This window comes from Lissotriton vulgaris, chromosome 11, assembly GCF_964263255.1.
Source record: "Lissotriton vulgaris chromosome 11, aLisVul1.2, whole genome shotgun sequence".
Classification (NCBI taxonomy): Eukaryota; Metazoa; Chordata; class Amphibia; order Caudata; family Salamandridae; genus Lissotriton; species Lissotriton vulgaris.
Genome location: NC_141699.1, coordinates 1,070,287,801 through 1,070,300,013, shown reverse-complemented (window position 1 = coordinate 1,070,300,013; position 12,213 = coordinate 1,070,287,801). Strand labels below are relative to the sequence as shown.

The 12,213-nt window shown below is 52.0% G+C and overlaps 1 protein-coding gene across 3 annotated transcripts in view; it reads left to right on the top strand.

Annotated features, from left to right (window-relative positions):
• Positions 1-12,213, top strand: part of DVL3 (dishevelled segment polarity protein 3) — a 393,303-nt gene that overhangs the window by 159,043 nt on the left and 222,047 nt on the right. For all 3 annotated transcript variants that reach the window (XM_086944462.1, XM_086944463.1, XM_086944465.1), the window contains exon 2: positions 8,579-8,648. In XM_086944462.1, the coding sequence (XP_086800588.1) occupies positions 8,579-8,648 (70 nt within the window). The remainder of the gene's footprint in view (positions 1-8,578; positions 8,649-12,213) is intronic.

Below are 12,213 nucleotides of genomic sequence, written 5' to 3'. Positions count from 1 at the left end.
TCTGTGCTGCCAACAATTACCATATCTTCAACCGCCAGTAAAACTAATGTTCAAACGCACTGACAGCACAATTTCATCCACCCTACTGTGTGAGAGCGGGCTCGGAGGCCTTCCAGCAAAGGAGGTGCACGCAATGGGACATAGCGCTTAAAGCAAATATTGGCTGCAAGGAGGTGTGCGCCAGCACAGTTCATATGGTTTCCAGAGCAGGGCCGGAGAGATTCCCTTCATGTTTGCCCAAACTGCGCATCTGAGCAGGAACTTTCTCTGCGGAGGCAAATATTCGCAAAGCACTTGATACTAGAATAGTCTGTTTCTTGTGGTCCCATTTTTAGGCCTCGTTTGAAGCAGTGCCCATGCACGGTCTTGCAAGATATTTTGTTTAGTAGAAGGAACTTGGAGCCTTCCCACTGCTTACCATTCATTGTCAGTCTTATTTGCTGCCTCCTAATTGACCTGCACATGCCCATTTCACTTCCACTTCTCTTGTTTGGAGCATGGACCTAGCACTGATTGCTTCATTTTGATCTTTCTTTCCACTGATCGCACTGTAATTGGGGTACTTTTTTTTCTTCTCTTGTTTTCCCTGTCCATGTTGCTTCTCAACTCCCACCTCCTGTGGTCTGTGTGTTACTTCTTGCCTCCCAATACCCCTGTTGTCCATGCTGCTTCTTCTCTCCCCCACCCCCAGGTTGCTTCTTGCCTCCCCCCATTCTCCGTGTTGCTTCTTCCCTCCCTTCCCCTGTTCTCCGTGTTGCCTCTTCCCTCCCACCTGCCCTTTGCCTCTTCCCTCCCACCTGCCCTTTGCCTCTTCCCTCCCACCTGCCCTTTGGCTCTTCCCTCCCACCTGCCCGTTGCCTCTTCCCTCCCACCTGCCCGTTGCCTCTTCCCTCCCACCTGCCCGTTGCCTCTTACCTCCCACCTGCCCGTTGCCTCTTACCTCCCACCCGGCCGTTGCCTCTTACCTCTCACCCGGCCTTTGCCTCTTACCTCCCATCCGCCTGTTGCTTCTTACCTCCCACCTGCATGTTGTCCATGCTGCTTCTTCTCTCCCACCCGCCCATTGTCCGTGTTGCTTCTTCCCTCCCATCCGCCCGTTGTGTGTGTTGCTTCTTCCCTCCCACCCGTTGTCTGTGTTCCTTCTTCCCTCCCACCCGCTTGTTGTCCATGTGGCTTCTTCCCTCTCGCCAGTCCTTTGTCTGTGTTGCTTCTTCCCTTCGGCCCTCCTGTTGTCCGTGTTGCTTCTTCCCTCCCGCCCTCCCGTTGTCCATGTTGCTTCTTCCCTCCCGCCCTCCCGTTGTCCGTGTTGCTTCTTCCCTCCGGCCCTCCTGTTGTCCGTGTTGCTTCTTCCCTCCCACCCGCCCACCCGTTGTCCATGTTGCTTCTTCCCTCCCACCCGCCCACCCGTTGTCCATGTTGCTTCTTCCCGCCCGCCCATTGTCTGTGTTGCTTCTTCCCTCCCACCCACCCATTGTCCGTGTTGCTGCTTCCCTCCCACCCACCCATTGTCCGTGTTGCTTCTTCCCTCCCACCCACCCATTGTCCGTGTTGCTTCTTCCCTCCCACCCACCCATTGTCCGTGTTGCTTCTTCCCTCCCACCCACCCATTGTCCGTGTTGCTTCTTCCCTCCCACCCACTGTCCGTGTTGCTTCTTCCCTCCCACCCACCCATTGTCCGTGTTGCTTCTTCCCTCCCACCCACCCATTGTCCGTGTTGCTTCTTCCCTCCCACCCACCCATTGTCCGTGTTGCTTCTTCCCTCCCACCCACCCATTGTCCGTGTTGCTTCTTCCCTCCCACCCACCCATTGTCCGTGTTGCTTCTTCCCTCCCACCCAACCATTGTCTGTGTTGCTTCTTCCCTCCCACCCATCCATTGTCTGTGTTGCTTCTTCCCTCCCGCCCATTGTCTGTGTTGCTTCTTCCCTCCCGCCCATTGTCTGTGTTGCTTCTTCCCTCCCGCCCATTGTCTGTGTTGCTTCTTACCTCCCGCCCGCATGTTGTCTGTGTTGCTTCTTCCCTCCCGCCCATTGTCTGTGTTGCTTCTTACCTCCCGCCTGCATGTTGTCCGTGTTGCTGCTTCCCTCCCGCCCATTGTCTGTGTTGCTTCTTACCTCCCGCCCGCATGTTGTCTGTGTTGCTTCTTCCCTCCCGCCCATTGTCTGTGTTGCTTCTTCCCTCCCACCCATTGTCTGTGTTGCTTCTTACCTCTCGCCCGCATGTTGTCTGTGTTGCTTCTTCCCTCCCGCCCATTGTCTGTGTTGCTTCTTCCCTCCCGCCCATTGTCTGTGTTGCTTCTTCCCTCCCGCCCATTGTCCGTGTTGCTGCTTCCCTCCCGCCCATTGTCTGTGTTGCTTCTTACCTCCCGCCCGCATGTTGTCTGTGTTGCTTCTTCCCTCCCGCCCATTGTCTGTGTTGCTTCTTCCCTCCCGCCCATTGTCTGTGTTGCTTCTTACCTCCCGCCCGCATGTTGTCCGTGTGGCTGCTTCCCTCCTGCAGTCCTTTGTCCGTGTTGCTTCTTCCCTCCCGATGTCCGTGTTGCTTCTTCCCTCCCACCCGCCCTTTGTCCCTGTTGCTTCTTCCCTCCCGCCCACTTGTTGTCTGTGTTGCTTCTTCCCTAAGGTGGAGAAAGTTGCACCCTCTTTCAGTGACCGAGATAGAGAGCCTTGCATGACTTACTGGGGCCCAAGTTAGAGAATATTGCACCACCTGCTGGGAACCAAGCTGGAGAGCATTGCATAGCCTACTGAGAACGAGATTGAGAGTGTCCAAGCTAAAGAGCGTCCACCGCCTACTGGGGACCGAGCTAGAGAGCATCCACCGCCTACTGGGGACCGAGCTAGAGAGCATCCACCGCCTACTGGCTCCCAATCTAGAGAACATCACACCTCCTACTGGGGACCGAGCTAGAGAGCATCCACCGCCTACTGGGGACCGAGCTAGAGAGCATCCACCGCCTACTGGGGACCCAGCTAGAGAGCTTCCACCGCCTACTGGCTCCCAAGGTAGAGAACATCACACCTCCTACTGGCGACCGAGCTAGAGAGCATCCACCACCTACTGGGGACCGAGCTAGAGAGCATCCACCGCCTACTGGGGACCGAGCTAGAGAACATCCACCGCCTACTGGGGACCGAGCTAGAGAGCATCCACCGCCTACTGGGGACCGAGCTAGAGAGCATCCACCGCCTACTGGGGACCGAGCTAGAGAGCATCCACCGCCTACTGGCTCCCAATCTAGAGAACATCACACCTCCTACTGGGGACCGAGCTAGAGAGCATCCACCGCCTACTGGGAACCGAGCTAGAGAGCATTCACCGCCTACTGGGGACCCAGCTAGAGAGCTTCCACCGCCTACTGGCTCCCAAGGTAGAGAACATCACACCTCCTACTGGCGACCGAGCTAGAGAGCATCCACCGCCTACTGGGGACCGAGCTAGAGAGCATCCACCGCCTACTGGGGACCGAGCTAGAGAGCATCCACCGCCTACTGGCTCCCAATCTAGAGAACATCACACCTCCTACTGGGGACCGAGCTAGAGAGCATCCACCGCCTACTGGGGACCCAGCTAGAGAGCTTCCACTGCCTACTGGCTCCCAAGGTAGAGAACATCACACCTCCTACTGGCGACCGAGCTAGAGAGCATCCACCACCTACTGGGGACCGAGCTAGAGAGCATCCACCGCCTACTGGGGACCGAGCTAGAGAGCATCCACCGCCTACTGGGGACCGAGCTAGAGAGCATCCACCGCCTACTGGCTCCCAATCTAGAGAACATCACACCTCCTACTGGGGACCGAGCTAGAGAGCATCCACCGCCTACTGGGGACCGAGCTAGAGAGCATCCACCGCCTACTGGGGACCCAGCTAGAGAGCTTCCACCGCCTACTGGCTCCCAAGGTAGAGAACATCACACCTCCTACTGGCGACCGAGCTAGAGAGCATCCACCACCTACTGGGGACCGAGCTAGAGAGCATCCACCGCCTACTGGGGACCGAGCTAGAGAACATCCACCGCCTACTGGGGACCGAGCTAGAGAGCATCCACCGCCTACTGGGGACCGAGCTAGAGAGCATCCACCGCCTACTGGGGACCGAGCTAGAGAGCATCCACCGCCTACTGGCTCCCAATCTAGAGAACATCACACCTCCTACTGGGGACCGAGCTAGAGAGCATCCACCGCCTACTGGGAACCAAGCTAGAGAGCATCCACCGCCTACTGGGGACCCAGCTAGAGAGCTTCCACCGCCTACTGGCTCCCAAGGTAGAGAACATCACACCTCCTACTGGCGACCGAGCTAGAGAGCATCCACCGCCTACTGGGGACCGAGCTAGAGAGCATCCACCGCCTACTGGGGACGGAGCTAGAGAGCATCCACCGCCTACTGGCTCCCAATCTAGAGAACATCACACCTCCTACTGGGGACCGAGCTAGAGAGCATCCACCGCCTACTGGGGACCCAGCTAGAGAGCTTCCACTGCCTACTGGCTCCCAAGGTAGAGAACATCACACCTCCTACTGGCGACCGAGCTAGAGAGCATCCACCACCTACTGGGGACCGAGCTAGAGAGCATCCACCGCCTACTGGGGACGGAGCTAGAGAGCATCCACCGCCTACTGGCTCCCAATCTAGAGAACATCACACCTCCTACTGGGGACCGAGCTAGAGAGCATCCACCGCCTACTGGGGACCCAGCTAGAGAGCTTCCACTGCCTACTGGCTCCCAAGGTAGAGAACATCACACCTCCTACTGGCGACCGAGCTAGAGAGCATCCACCACCTACTGGGGACCGAGCTAGAGAGCCTCCACCGCCTACTGGGGACCGAGCTAGAGAGCATCCACCGCCTACTGGCTCCCAATCTAGAGAACATCACACCTCCTACTGGGGACCGAGCTAGAGAGCATCCACCGCCTACTGGGGACCCAGCTAGAGAGCTTCCACCGCCTACTGGCTCCCAAGGTAGAGAACATCACACCTCCTACTGGCGACCGAGCTAGAGAGCATCCACCACCTACTGGGGACCGAGCTAGAGAGCATCCACCGCCTACTGGGGACCGAGCTAGAGAGCATCCACCACCTACTGGGGACCGAGCTAGAGAGCATCACACCTCCTACTGGGGACCGAGCTAGAGAGCATCCACCACCTACTGGGGACCGAGCTAGAGAGCATCCACCGCCTACTGGGGACCGAGCTAGAGAGCATCCACCGCCTACTGGGGACCGAGCTAGAGAGCATCCACCACCTACTGGGGACCGAGCTAGAGAGCATCCACCGCCTACTGGGGACCGAGCTAGAGCGCTTTGCAATGCCGGACGAGCTGGAGAGCTTCTCGCCGCTTACTGAAGACCGAGCTAGAAAGCATCACATCGCCTACAGGGAACCCGAGCAAGAGATAATTACTGCCTGTCTAACGCCGTGTAGTCTAGAGATAATCAAGGTTTGATCTGCAGATCAGGAGTCAGAGACGGGAATGATCGGATTACTTTTGTGTGGAGTTTCCTTGAAAGAGACAGAAGTTAAAGACGTCGACGAGGCTAGTTTTGAAGTTTAGAAAAAGGGGGTGATGGAGCTACCAGGAAACATGGCCCAGGTTATAGCAGGGGAGAACGATCGTGGGATAAATGGAAGAGCCCGTCTTGAAGGGGAGAACCGGCGAAAGAAATGCAGTCTTCGATGGCGTGGCCTCTGCTGGACAACGTCCAGTTTGGACACTTGTAATAAGCGTGACCAATGGAAGCATGAGATTGTGTGACTGCAGGAATTAATGGATTAACATAACATATTTGTTTCACGCTCAAATGGCTCCAAAGTGAAAGCACTGAGACAGGTGCTTTTAGAGATTGTAGAATACCTTGAAAGTTGTTGATTTCAGTCTCCAAGTATGATGCGGCACTAATGAGGTGAAACGTCTGCCAAGACAGTATAGTATGAATGTTGACATATGTTGAAGGATGAAAGGGGGTTTGACTGCAGCATTGAAACCCCTTGGTAAACGAGGGTGGAAATAATGTGTTATAAGAGCGTGCTTTTGTACCATGACATTTTGTATCTACTTTCTTTTTGCAAATTCATATTTCATCACAAAGACAGTTGCCATAATAGCAGGTATTTTAGAGGGCTCTCAGAACAGAGAGCAATCTCAAATGTTGAAATTCTCTAAATGTGGGTCTGGGGTCTTGAATCTTACAATGCCTCATAGGAAAAACTTCTATTATGCATAGTTAATTGAAAATGGGGGTTCTAAGGGCATTTCTTAATGGAGAGGTATGCTTCTAATGGCCAAAGTGTTGGCACAGCGGAAGATGGAAACTGAAACCCAGTTCTCACACGTGACCGGATATGAAGAGTAACCGAGGCACACCTTTTATTAAATGAAGTGTGCACATGCAGGCTTGTGTTCTGTGCAGTGCAGCATTGTATGTTTAACACAAACTATTTTCTCTGGGATTAAAAAAATCGTTTAAATAAAATAATGCTTCTGTATTTCCATGAAATGCAAAATGAATATTTGGAGGTGGATAATAACTCTGTAGGATCTGGTAAAGGTGTGTCCTGTTCCCTTTCGCCCTTAGAACGTTTGTGTTTTGTATAATTTGAAAAACCTTTTATATTTATGTGTGTTGAAATGACAAAATGGTGAGCTAGGTGCCTTAGAATGTGCTACATAATTGGCATTTCCTTGGTGTATAATGTTGTTAAATGTCTGTACTTTTGTGCTCCCCTGCCGCATAATTCCAGAGCCGCTGGCTAGGAGATGGGCCATCCACCTCAGGAGACCCTCGAGGTAGAGTTGGGTCTTGTCATCTCGTTGATGAATAGGGAGGGACTTCTGGGACCTTCTAACGCCACCCATAGGTTCTGTATAGATGTCAAAGAGCAGAAGGGGCAGATTTGACCCCTGGAGAGGTCCTTGTCGCATCAGCAGATGGTTGGCTCTTGTTTGCATCTTGACGGAATGAGTGTCCTCACACTGGAATGATGAGAACCGCTCAGGAATATTGCCTCAGTAGCCCATGCACACGGACACCATGAAGATGATTGTTTATTGGCTGATGGTGGCAATTCACTGAGCAGCAAGGTCACCGTTATATGGCACGCTCAGAGGGTAGTCGTACTCCAGGATCTTGGCTATCAAAGAACTGTAAGCAAGGCTCTCAACCCTGGATTGAGCATGGTGCACCACGTGAATACCCCCAGAGTAATGCTGTTTCCCGTTTGGGAGATCTCGCGAAACATACATCCTTTTGCCTGTATGTGGAATTGAATTCTCCTGAGCCTCTCTGCCTGTTGTTGCATTGGATATTGACTTCGGTGGTTACTCTTGGAAATCTGATCTTTCACCCCCCTCATAACTGTCATGGTCTTTGGTCGGCACCAATCCCAGCGCTGAAATACAAATGAATGGGGTTGACGTGGACGCCTTTCATGTTATTTGAGGCAACAGTATAAGGTCACCTGTTCTCACCACTGTTTTCACCAACTGTGATTGAGATGTTTGCAGAGCTGATGAGGTCAAATCTGACAGGGACATTGAGGCTAGAGGAGTGTACGGATGGAAATGAAATGGTAAAAATAAATGTAGAATTTGCTAGCCTATCAGTAATAATATGTTAAGGGCGCTGTTGGTGTGTAAAGGAGCAGACGTCCTGGTTAACGGACAATTTTTTTTTTTGCTGAAAGAATCGAAACAAGAAAGGCGAGAGCAGGGTCATTGGCATAGAAAACCAAGCTTTAAGAGGCAAAGCTGAGATTTTTTTAACTATAGAATTCGGGGACCACAGGGTCAATTAAATAGAACGTAGGTAATTAGCCAGTAACTACATTACGCTTTCTTTCCTTCTTAAGAGAATTGCAACAATTCCTTGGAAAGCAGCACAGAAGGAAGTTAGTGTCCCCTCCCATCAGTGGTCTTTTCCCTGAGAGGACCTTCCTTTTCTCGCACACGTTCACCCTCCACAGTTGGCCCCATTCCTGACCAAACGTCCATACCGAACAATATCACTGTTTGTATTGACTACAAAGCACCAATCCTACCCTCCTCTCACTTGGTGGTGTTATTAGTATGTAAAATACGAATACCGTGTGTGATGCGATGTGCAACGCTCCAGTCGTGGAACCTGACCTGGTTCGTGCACAATACAGCTGTTAAATAATAAATAGTAGTGATACAGGTTGTGTTAAAAGTATGCGAGCCTTGCAGGCACTGTCTGCGTCTTGTCCTTGTGTTGTCCCTTCGAGGCGCGAGTGCTCATCATATTACAGCGTGTGCGAGCGTTCATCACGTTACACCCATCGCCATGTCTACCTCCGCATTGAGCCCTGTTGAAGCAGCCTGCAGCTTCGCTATCCATCTCTGGGACAGTTGTACCTCTGGCTTGTCTGATGGACTTACTGTCAGGTCTGCGAGCGAAGCGAGGAATGGCAGATGGGTAGGACATGGGGCTAGGCCCTCCGTGAGCCCTGGCGCTGCGCTCTCCTTTGGTATATAGGCAGCCACAGCCCGCGTTGTATATTGTATGAGGTGTCATTTCTTAATACTCCACCTGACTCCTTCCCTTCTCTCTGCCGCAGGGTGGTGAAAGAAGAGATCTCGGATGACAATGCGAAACTCCCCTGTTTCAACGGCCGCGTCGTCTGCTGGGTGAGTACAGCTTTTCTTCACCTGCCCGAAGAAATTACTTTTGTTACAAGTTTGAAAAATTATAATTTTGGCAACAGAATTTTGTGAGGGCAGCAGACTTTACAACTTTACTTATGCAAACCTTATTATGTGTGTACAGTTTTCTGCAAACAATTGATCTTCAAAATTTAGATGATGCTTGTGTTTTGTTCAGGAAAAACTACTTTCCCATTATTTGTCAATCTCATTTTTATGTATATAAAAAAATTGTTAACCTAGTGAAGAGGCAACTTTATATTTTTGTAAAGTACGATCTTTATTAGGGGAATTTTGGAGGGCTAGCGCCTGCACACATTTTCCTTTGTCTCCTACAGACCAGTTTTGCTGTTAGTTCTTAAGTTATTTCCTCTGGGACTGTAGACGTAGCAGTGGGCACCCAGATAAAAACGTTGTAGGGAGTACTTGGAAAAGACTTCAGAAAGAGTTACTTTGTTGTACCTTTCAGATGCTCCTCTGTCATGCTGCAAAGGGGGTGAAGTTTCTTTTCCTTTCCGGTTCACAATTAGGCCCAAAATGACTGCCATGCAGGCTTTACAAGACGTGCCCTATGCTGCGACTTTACTGGGATGAAAGTCTTTATTAATTGTGTCAGAATCCGAATATTGTGTTTCCGAGGGACCCGAGCAGTTGTGGGTCTTGAGGACACACCCGCTGCCTGCAGGCCCAGGTTTCCTCCAGTATTTCTGGGCCCTATAGTGTCCATTATTCAATGTATATGTTTGTGTCTGTTTTTTATTGGTGCTGAACATTTCACCACGTGCTACCGAGGCAACTTCACGGCATAAAATACATGTAAATAAACATATATATTATTGTAGTGCTGCCACGTTACTCACGGATGGATGGATGGATGGGTGGGTGGATGGATGGATGGGTGGGTGGATGGATGGATGGATGGATGGATGGGTGGATGGACAGACAGACTGCCAGACACACACCTGCTGCAGTCCAGCAGTGACCTTCAAGTTGACATGGGGTGCAGCATCAGTGAAGACAAAATGAGCCCGGATGTGTCCGAACCACGTGACACGGTTCTATTCGACGTTTCAAAGCACATGGCTGACAGAGGCCTGTTCCATTAAATGGGGTCACCTGGAAGGACGAGAAACCCCTTCCGAATGCAGGTATTCAGCACAAAGAACAGATTTGAACAGGTTCCCTTTACTTGATATGGTCTCGAAAGATGCAAAAGAAATAGGGTATATATAGTTTGAAATGTCGCATCAAAACGAACCTAACCGTACTTAAAGGCTAGACAAGGTGTATCTACATTTATGCAAACTATGAAGAAACGGCTTTCGTGCTAATCTTTAGCGTGCCTGCAGATTTTACACAGCTCGTAACTAAAGCTGGCTAAAATACACTCAAAGAGAAAAAATACAATTCTACTTTGGCACTGTATAACCAAAGCCTGGTACCACATTACATTCCGTGTCACTGAAGACTCAAATGCTCCTGTTCCGGACTTGTTTTGCGCAAATAATTGTTTTCAGATGTTACCTCAGTCATTGGAGTGCAGTAGGACTACATTTCCCAGAAAGCATCATGTTGTTAAAACTTCGAAAATAAGCCCTGTCTCCTTGGTGACATGGAATCCACCTGGTGACTGGCTTGTCACAGCCACCGTTGCGTTCTGTCGGGAGGGGTGGTGCTGTTGGCACCGTGACATTTTAGTACCCCTTGCCTCTTCATTTCCCCTGCATGGCAGCCTTTGCCGCCCCTGCAGTTGGATTCCTGAGGGTTGCCAAGGCCCCCGCCTGGTGCTGCCTAGCGCCCCCCCCCCCCTCTTCCCAGTGTTGCCTTGCCTTTGTTACACATTTCTAGCTCCTCTTAAACATGTGTTAGACTCAAGGCGCACTGTGGTGAGTGTAAATGTCCGGGTTCAGCGCGTTCACTACACATATGTTTACGCCACATCTGTTTACGCAGCGCTGCCGCCTGCGCAGTCAGTGTCCTGCAGGTCGGTTTGGGTAATGGCTTTGTATTGCTACCCACCCTCCTCCCACCAGCAGCAGGAAGGCCCCCCCCTGCAGCCGGGGCCAGTCAGGCTGATTGTTTCCATGCCAGGCGCGCTGCGTGCCAACATACTTGGCCCGTGAGCGGAGCCGCGCATTCCTTCCACTCCGGCGGGCAGTGTCGGGTGCATGGAGGGGGCTCTGTCCTTCCCTGGACACCTCTGCCAATGTGTAGACTTCACCAGGCGCTGGGCAGGCCTCCTTGCGTGTCACCCGTTCTTGTGTTCCAGTTCGCGCCTTCGACTCACCCTAGGCCCTCGCCTGCTTCTTGGCGCTTGTCTGGGCAACTGTGTGGTCCTGCTGATACTCCCCGGGAACCCTGTGATTCTCTGGGCAGCTCCTGCCACCCCCCCTGCCGCCTCCACAAGGCGTTCAGCTGGTATCCTCGCACTGTCCACCCAAACGTGCTTCAGTTCCAGCCTCGAGGCGCCCTAGGCTTGTCTTGCTTCTTGGCGCTTGCCTGAGAAACTGTGTGGTCCTGCTGATGCTATCTGGGAATCCTCCCGGCTTTCTGCCCTCTTCTCCTCCACTAAAAGCTCCGTGCTTGTGTTGTGAACCTGCCGAGACACCCAGTTGTTGTCCTGCTTGAAAATTGCCCAGTGCTTAATTTGAGCCGGTGGTTTCCGGTGCTCAGCACCGGCACTTAACACCGACGCTTGAGCAGTAGTTAAGGACACATTTATTTTTGGTAGTACTGAAATTGCATGTGAATCGCTCTAGTCCAGGTGAAGAGCCCTTTCTCGTAGGTCAAAGGTTGTACTCTATCCCTCTCTGCAAACGTGCCTTGAAACGACGATACCACCGTCATCACAGCGAGCGAGGCACTTTGCATGGTGAACATGTTTTACTGGCGTGTATTACAATTAAAGCATCATTAGGCTCCAGGAAACATTTCTTAGGCAGGGAGACCGCCGTCGGAGTCTTCAGGGATTAGGGTGGGGTTTGTTCAGCGGCAGGTTCAATAGAGACCCAGCCCATCGCATCGGTGTATTCCGACACTTCATTCAAGTCTGTCTTGCTTCAGCTGCAGGGAGCGAGCGCCACCTGGCGTCGAGAATGGTGGATCTTTTAAAAGCCGTGCGAGGGGTTGCGGGAGTGCACTGCACTGTTCTTGCACTCGCCGTGTGCGACTCTCGCGTAGTTGTGAGTTGTGTGCCCCCCATGTGGTGTGAATAAGAAGCTGCGATCCTTTGTTAGCGGTCGCCTCAATCCTGTCGCTGTTGTGTTTTCCCCCGCTTATTTTATTCTGTGTACTATGGTGTTCCCCCTTTAATTTAGCCTTCCCTCCTGGATGTCCCCACGAGGCTGAAGGTGTGTGATTCGCTGCTTTGGGTATTCTTGCCCAATCCTTGACACCCTGCTCTGCTTTTAAATTTCCCAGTATCTTTTGTGGAGCCCGGGCCGGCTTTAGCAGTGGTGGCGCCTGGTTCAAACAATCATTTTTGGCGCCCCTCACATGACCGCCGCCTCTGATTCTGTCACTTCCACCGGGAAAAAGTGCCCCATATCTC